The 8,869-nt window shown below is 43.3% G+C and overlaps 1 protein-coding gene across 1 annotated transcript; it reads right to left on the bottom strand.

The window, feature by feature from the left end:
- Positions 1-1,000: 1,000 nt before the first annotated feature.
- On the bottom strand, positions 1,001-7,509 carry TRIML1 (tripartite motif family like 1). The gene is made up of 6 exons (XM_025933104.2): positions 6,989-7,509; positions 6,650-6,745; positions 5,245-5,475; positions 3,948-3,970; positions 3,672-3,769; positions 1,001-1,884 (listed from the first exon to the last, which is right to left on the bottom strand). Exons 1-6 carry the CDS (start codon positions 7,412-7,414, stop codon positions 1,334-1,336), a joined length of 1,425 nt encoding a protein of 474 aa, XP_025788889.2. The 5' UTR covers positions 7,415-7,509; the 3' UTR covers positions 1,001-1,333.
- Between the last annotated feature and the right edge of the window lie 1,360 nt (positions 7,510-8,869).

The following is an 8,869-nucleotide window of genomic DNA, read 5'->3' as shown; positions in this document are numbered from 1 at the left end:
TCATGCAGTTGTGTAAGGGTTAAATCCTATCAGTTTTCTTGTCTGCGATTGAAAACATGGGCAGTGACTTCTGTGAGTGGGAAGAGGCAGGAAGGGGTACCCTCTGTGATTGGTGCCATTCTGCAATGCAAGCAAGGAAGGATTCAAACAAACAAAAAACCTGCAGGGACAGAGCAGGGACAAAAAACCTGCAGGGACAAAGAATGGGCAGCCAAGAGAAGGTCGGTTCACAGAACTTTCTCCCAAATCCTCACGTGTTGGGATGGAATAAGTAAACTTGATTTCACCTTCCAGTGATTAAAGCCTTTTGCTTATAGCAAGTAGCAAAAACACATAAAATAACCTTATAAAAAATTCAGTAAAGTCATTTGGCACCTATAGCATTGATACATTTATTGAATAGAGACTTTGTTCTGTGATCTTTAAACATATTCACAGAAGGTTCCAGCCTCTTGTGGTTGTGGTAAACATGAAGGATAATGATGATATTGACACCTAAATTTGCAGTATTCTGAACATATAAGCCTTCCCGAGTACAGATACTCCAGGCCCCATGGAATGGAAAGAAAAGCAACTTTTCAGTGGAGGCTGAGTCATGAGTCCCTCTCACCAACCCTGGAAAGGAGAACCCATGCACTTGCTCCCACCCAGAGGAGTCAGTCTTGTCCCAGCATGCAGAGCTCTGCACATAGAACAAAGACATTCAAACAGCAGAGTTATTAGGGTGCCTGGGTGGCTCAGTGAGTTAAGTGTCCAACTTTGGCTCAGGTCATGATCTCACTGTCTATGAGTTCGAGCCCCCCACCAGTCTCTGTGCTGACAGCTCAGAGCCTGGAGCCTGCTTCCAATTCTGTGTCTCCCTCTCTCTCGGCCTCTCCCCCACTCATGCTCTGTCTTTTGCTCTTTCTCTCTCTCTCTCTCTCTCAAAAATAAACATTAAAAATATTAAAAAATATAAAAAATAGAGTTCTTTAGAGTCAAATAAATAAATACACTCAAAAACATGACATACATTTATAAAACTGGCCTATGACAATGGGATCAGGGATAATAGGGGCTAATTCTTTCTCTACATTTTCAGTGACCAGCATGTATGCGGGACAATCTAGATAATGAATTTGGTCAAAGACAGGATTTGATCAGCCTTCTATGGTGTTGAAAGTTGATTGTCCAACTTGGTCGTTGATTGTGGCTCAAGTTAACAGAAAGCCTTTTCAGGGGCTTTCCTTTAAGATCACCCAATATTGATAGTGTCAATGCATAAATCATCTTAATTAATAATCATCTGTTGGTCTTAGACCTCATCCTTGGTGAAGGCTCGGGGGCATGTCCCTCAGACATAACTGTTCAGTGAGCAGATGGTAAGAGGGCCCGTGTTCGTCCCTTCATTTGGGAGGCAAGGGGAGAAGATCGGCCTGAGAGCCTCTTGGAAAGAGGCTGGAGGGAAGCTGTAGATGAGGGACTCATCTGTCACGTTGTAGAACGCTATGTGTCCAGACTCGTAGTCTAAGAAAACGCCAACCTTATGCACAGGCTCTCGGACGTGTTGACCTTTTAAAGGTGATGAGACCCAAAGACTATAATCTTCTCCAATTTTTAAGCCTATAAGTGAGAAGAGGTCCCCAGGTGGCTTCGGGAGATTGCCCTTTCGGCTCACGGAGTCCTTGCAAATGCCCACTTCCCACTCGGTCTTGTTGCCCACCTCCACCTCCCAGTAGTGTCTCCCACAGGTGAATATCTGAGTGCCCAGCACAGTTGCAGACTGGTCAAATCGTTCTGGGTTGTCGGGTAAGTGCTGTCGGATTCCTCCATGTCTCACGCTTTTCAGATCCTCAGACAAGACAAGATAGGCATTGGCTGTAGCTGGATCCAGAGTTATGTCCGCTGCAAGAGGAGAAAAGAATGAACCCCTTGCATTCTTGAAAACCCTTTTACATATGTGGAATTTTAATTAAATTCTTAGTTTCCAGTCCTATTTTTAAAAATATGATCTAGGTGAGTGTGGTGAGGAGTTTTGTTTCACTGAGAACAGAATCTCTGAGCCCTTCTCTCACTGTTTCACAAACACTGAGAGCAAATCTCTGAAAAGAAACAGAAGAGAGTCATGTGGACAGTGATATTTATCCTGCCTGAGAGGAGAGAGAGAGAGGAATCGCTGATATAATGGAATGGAATAGAATAGCAGGTTTCTGTTTACAGCATAGCTTTAAAACTCAGAGCTATTTATCCACACGGGGCATACTCTGTCATTTGTATTCAGTTGAGCCAAGGCTCCTTCTGATTCTTCAGTTTGGGTGGGAGAGAAATAGAGGCAGCTATCCTTTCTGGACTTCTCCTTAGGTGCCAACCATTTTCTGTACAATATCTCATTTAATCATGGCATTTTTCCCCCCATTGTATTTATTTATTTATTTAATGTTTATTTTTGAGAAAGAGAGACAGAGTATGAGCGGAGGAGGAGCAGAGAGAGAGGGAGACACAGAATCCGAAGCAGGTTCCAGGCTCTGAGCTGTCAGCACAGAGCCCGACGCGGGCCTTGACCCAGGGCTCGAACTCACAAACTGCAAGATCATGAACTGAGCCAAAGTCAGTCACTTGACCAACTGAGCTACCCACGTGTCCCTTCCCAGTTTTACAAAAGTGGAAACTGAGGTTCACAGAGGTTTGGAAACTTGTCCAAAATTACAAAGTTACTGAGTGTTGGAATAGCAATTCCAAGTCAGCATTTTTCATTATGTCATGCTGAAATGCAGCCTCCTGTGAGATTAGTGAAACCACCTGTGACCAGTTGATAAGTACACTGTGAACCAGTGAGAGACCCCTCCTTCCCATCTTCTGAGAGGAGGTCACAGAAGAGGCTTCCAACTTTCAATGGCCTCTCAGACAAAATTAAGTGCCCCTACCATGTAATTTCATACTTTTATTTATAGATCAAATTCTAATCATCACTAATTATTTGAGATTAATGTCTGTCTCCTCAGTTCCACTGAAAGTTCTGTAAAAGCAAAGGCAGGCCTGTCTTATTTATCACTATAAGAAAGCTGAGAGTTTAATAGCATAGTACCAGGTACATAGTTGGCACTTATCAAGTATCTACTGAATCCAAAGCCCGTTAGACTTTCCTCTGAAGGTCAGATTGTCAACAAGATAAAAGTTAAAAATGAAGGCTGAATTCTCTTCACGATAGCTAGCCTAAATATCTAGAGCATTCTAAAAGGATAGCTTGAATGTTGCCTCATTGAGATTAAGAATTTAAGTAGTTTTTACCCTCACAAGAACAGAGGTAGAAATGCAGAAACCCCTGAGGAGGGGTGTGTGTGTGTGTGTGTGTGTGTGTGTGTGTGCGCGCGCGCGCGAGTGTGCGTGTGCGCACTCAAGGGGATGAAATAGACAAAATGGGACAGTAAAAACAAACAAAGGAAGTGCCAGGAATCCTTAGAAAACACAGGTAAGCGAACCCTCAATCAAGTGTGCTTCTGTCGGCTCCAGAACCCAGACGGTCTGTGGCCTCAGCCCACCCTGAGGGTTCGCACAGACTCACGGCGCCTGGCACCCAGATGGTGAGTATTTTGTCAGAGGAAGCTGCCGAAAAGCTCAATCTTGCATACCCTCGTACACACTGAAGTTCAGTCTGCAAATCCCTGGAGGTTTGACAAACGAGGCTGACTTACTGCTGAATTTTTTTAGCATCTCCCTCATTCCAGTGATGCGGCACAGACTCAGTTCCGTGGCGGTCGCCTCTGGACACTGGAGCAAGAGTGGCTCACTCCTGCAAGAGGGCAGAGACAGTCACTCTGTCTGCCCTGCGCAGCCCGCAGGACCTGTTGCAAGCTGAGGGTCCAGCTTGATGTTCCCCAACAGCATGGACACTCTCCTCCCCACCCTGACAAATGTAGCAGCAGCACACCCCTGTGTCTCACATAACTGAACACAGACTGGAAACCCACCTTTCCAGTGTTCCTTTCACATCCTAAGGGGAGAAAAGAAAGAGGGTTAGTATCTGTGCCCTTTGATCTCTAACAAAGACAGAATCCATTTGGGATCTAGTCCTTTCTGACTTCACAGAATCCACTTTCCATGGCTGTAGGACACCTTGCGTGGGAGAGCACGGGGTAGGGAGAAAAAATCCCCAACTTCCTCCAAGGGTGGGTTCCTGTGCACAGGAGAGGGTTCCCCTAATGGCTGGACTCTCTTGTCCGTTCCTCATATCAACACTTGGTCAAGAGAACCTGATGCTGACAAAAGAGCCAAACCATCGATCTTGTTATCCGATGCCTCAGGGAGTCAAAGATCAGCAAAAGGGAAGTGGGAGAGCTGGAGTAAGCCTGTGCGCAGTTGGAGTGCGTGCTTTGCTGGAAAATCACTAAGTTAAATAGCATTCTGTGGGGGCATCCGGGAGGCAGAGGTGAAGCAGCATCTGGCTTACACAGACCAGCCCGCGTTTACAAAGGCCCCAGAGAATGCAGTAGTAGCCCCGAGAGGCAACAGAGCAAAGGCAGTGAACAATATGGGCTCGGTACAGAATACCGCGTTTCGACTACATATTAGCTGTTTGATAGGCAAATTACCTAACTGCCAGAGGTCTGAATTATTAAGTAAGAGCTACTGTAAACCCACAGGGTAGATTACAATCACCGAGAGTACATAAAACAGTATTTAACTTCATCAGGTCTCTGTGAAGATGAAATGTAGTGTGCCAGCAGCACATAGTAAATGCTCATTAAACAAAATAACTAACGAAGCTGAAGTTGCAGACAGGCAGGCACAGCAGAAAATGGAGTCATCCTCAGGCTTGGTTTGGATAGCTGTTCTACTGGGTTTTGTTTTTCTCTGCCTCTTCAGGACTGTCTTTATACTATGGAACATTAATTCTTTTTTTTTTAAATGTTTATTTGTTTTTGAGAGACAAAGAGAGAGCACAAGCAGGGGAGGGGCAGAGAGAGAGGGAGAGACAGAATCAGAAGCAGTCTCCAGGCTCCAAGCTGTCAACGCAGAGCCCAACGTGGGGCCCCAACCCATGAACCATGAGATCATGACTTGAGCCAAAGTCAGATACTCAATGGACTAAGCCACCCAGGCACCCCTCGAACATTAATTCTTTAGGAAAACTATGTTGGGGCTGGAACTTAGTTTTTTGGGTAAATAAACACTTAATTTTGCATGGCTTGAAATATTATGAGCTACGACATGTTGTTGTTGTTGTTGTTGTTGTTATTGTGGCATTGATTTTCCCAGTATTCTTACCTCAAAAGATTCTAAAGTGGAGCGCTGACAGGTGGACTCTATCTGCTCAATCATCTTGCTTAGGCTTCTTATTTGCTGGGTCAGCTTGATCTCATTGTCCCTCAACTTCTTCATGTTCTCCCTTTCCTCCTTTTCCAGTAACTGGAGCTGTAGTTGTTCCTCCTCCTTCAAAAACTGGTGCATTTTTACATATTCTGACACAACAACCTGCTTACAGGCCTTTGTCTCTTCCTGCCATCCACACACATGCATGTGTGCACACACACACGGGAGCAATATAATAAAGTTAGTGACAGAAATGCCTGTGTAGACTTTTAGTCCTAGCAAAGTCCTAGAGTTCCACTGTGACACATAATCCATATTCTATTAAGTAGTTGGGGGCTAGTGTGATATTTAGGGGGTACATGTGCTATAGATACAGTAGCAAACAAAACCAAAATGTCTATTCCCAGGAGACTGTCATTCTACTGGGGAAAAAAATATAAACAACAATTATGATAGGTGGTGATCCATACCACAATTTAAAAAAAAAAAAAAAAAAGCAAAATTGGGACACCCGGGTGGCTCAGTCAGTTAAGCATCTGACTTCACATGATCTCGCCGTCTGTGAGTTCGAGCCCCATGTTGCGCTCTGTGCTGTGGTTCAGAGCCTGGAGCTTGCTTTGGATTCTGTGTCTCCCTCTGCCTCTGCCCCTCCGCCCTCACACTCTGTCTCTCAAAAAATGAAAAATGTTAAAAAAATTTTTTTTTTAAAGCAAAATAAAGCAAGGGCAAAAATATGAAAAAAAGTGTATATTCATTTATTTAATAAATATCCAATGAAAGCAGACATAGGATCACATCCTAGAGATAGAGATACACATCACAAATACTCGGCTTTGAGAACTCCGTTTATTGGGAGAATCAGATACATTTTTAAACATGTGACTCAACATTTAGGTCTTTGCAAGACAGCTCACGTTCAAATCTGTGACTAACTCAAGCTTTTGTTTAGACGTACTAAACCAAACAATTATTTGGCCTTTATTTTATCTTTTTTTTTTCACTTTCTTTTTACCCCAAAGCATTTGAGCTATTCCTTTTTATTGATTTTTGATCCTCTATTGTCTGTAACTTGTAATTTTAAATAATTATCATCAGAGCCATAATAGAGGTAGCCACCAAGTTGTATAGGTGTATCCAGAAGAAAAGAAAATAAGCAGGCCTGGGGATGGGGAAATTGTTTGAAGTGAGTCTTGGGATTTCCAGGTGGACAAGCAGAGGTACACAGCCCAAAGTAAAGGCACTGCATATTGTAGGACAGGGATTGGAAAATTTGGTCTTTTTTGCCTGGTCTTTCACTAGGTATCCCTTTAGTCTCCCTCATAGAACATATACGAGATCCAAAAGTAAGACAGATACTGACCTTGCACAGTGTTACTCTCTCCTTCTCATGGGATAATACAACCTGAGTTTCCTTTTTCTTTTTACGCAAAAGATTTAAGACTTCCTGGAGTTTCTCCTGCAATAGAAACAAATTCTCTGTGGCAAATGAGCAGAGCACCGGGTTGTGAAGAAGACTTGAGGACCAATAAAAATATGATGAGCGGGACCTAACACAAGGAGTGAAGCAGGATCCACACCAAGTTTGGGGTCTGGTGCCTGGAGACCAGGACCCGTGATTGTCACCAATAGAGAATATTATGGGCATAAGTGATGGAACGTGGTTTGTGTTCTGAGATTTATATTGAGCAGCCAATCTTACTTTGTGACGCTCCTCAGCCTCACTGGAGGGATACAATCTGTTTATTCCGTGACACTGGGTTAAGAAAGCGTTTACACCCTGCTGCTCATCAGAAAAAGCCTTAGCGACTGCCAGCATTCTCCCAGAGCCGCCTTGTCCGCCCTCGCTCTGCAGCACCTGGGATCGGAGCTGTTTGCCGATGCCAGCCAGCCTCCCCAGACGCTCATTGGGCTGGAAGTGTGGACTCTCCAAGGCCCTCCAGCACTCAGGACAAGATAAAGGAGTACTGTGTTCCTCCCAGCTCCTCAGGAGACACACCAGACAAAAGCTGTGCCCACACTCAGTGGTCACCGGGCTGGTGAAATAGTCCAAGCAGATGAAACAGGTCAGTTCTTCCCTGAGATTCTCCATCAAATCTGCTGTAGACATTTTTACAAAGAAAGACATCAAGGCAAGGTGCTGCCTCTATTCTGGGATTAGAAAAGTCCTCCCTGAGGTTCTATTGTTTTGAGTAACAGGTGGGTGGTCAGTTTCTGTGTTGTTGATACGAAAAACTCTTACTCTCCTCTGTGCCTGATTTCACCAGTTGACACATACTCTCCCAACAAAAGGCCAATTATGACTTAACGTGGAACCCTTGTACACTGGGTTCATCATCAACCCCAGACTTTTAAGGAATGTCTCACTGTGCAAGCAACATACTGGATACGGAGGGTACTTGTTTCTAACAGACTTTCTTCAAGAGTAGGCTATTATATGTAAATAGCACCAGAAAAACAATCAAGTACCTTGATCTTAAGCTGAAAGGTTAGGTAATTTGGTGTGAGCCATTACAGAGATTTAAGTTATAATGATCTCTAATAATATCCGAATTGGAAATATGGCCCATTTAGGAAGACTCCACTAATGGAATCTAGTTAAGAAACCGAAGGCAGAAAATCGTAATACCGATCCCTTCTCTTGATAGGCCCTTTTATGTGCTTGACCAAAGCTTAAAATATTTTTCTCCTTAATCAGGTACTGTGTACTTTTATTTAATCTTATTCGTCCCAACAAAATGAGAGCAAGTCCATTGAAATATTCCCTGACTTTAAACGTATAATGGATTATCAGAGTTATATTTAGTGCTCTGCCCTGCAGACCATGATACCTCTCCACCACCATTGAAGGCATGCAAAACCTCATTATTGTTGGAAGTTGCCTCAAGAGGCCATAACGCTATGGACTGAATGGGGGCAAAAAAAGTGTACTTCAGAATAAATATAATTTTATTCACTTATTTTCACTAGGTCTTCTTCAACCCCGTATCAGTTCTTACTGAACAGGTATCCAATGTGCAAATAGTTTCAGACCTATGTGAAACTAAATGTCTAGTATGGAAATGGTGTCCAGTGACCATTGAGATTATTAGTGCCTTACTCTATAAATCTGTATTGCCATATGCTCATGAGGCAGCACTTGTCATGGCCCACGACCCGCTCACTGACTGCCAAAAAGTGCAAACTTAGAAGCTTTTCCTTAGAATCTAACCAGTTTCTCCCTCCCGTTGAGTTCATCATACCTTATTTTTGTTCTTATCCTGTCTTGTGCCAGCGTTGGCAACTATCCATGTGTCTCTATTACCTATGCTATTTCATTAATTGCTTTCTGATTTTTGCGGTTGCCACTGATTCTTCTTCCCCACTTACCTCCAACAGATGCTGGGTGTTTTCCTATCTTGAACTTTTGTAAAAAGAAGTTTTCTGGAAGTTTCCTCCATTTTTCTTCCTCCTAGTCAACACTCATCCTTTTGTTTTTTTTTTTTTTTTTTTTTTTTTTTTTTTTTTTTTTTTAAACGTTTTTTATTTATTTTTGGGACAGAGAGAGACAGAGCATGAACGGGGGAGGGGCAGAGAGAGAGGG

This window comes from Puma concolor, chromosome B1 (assembly GCF_028749965.1).
Source record: "Puma concolor isolate L17-30 chromosome B1, mPumCon1.1.hap2, whole genome shotgun sequence".
Lineage (NCBI taxonomy): Eukaryota > Metazoa > Chordata > Mammalia > Carnivora > Felidae > Puma > Puma concolor.
Note: the sequence above shows the minus strand (reverse complement) of the source record. Positions and strands in the feature narration are given on the sequence as shown.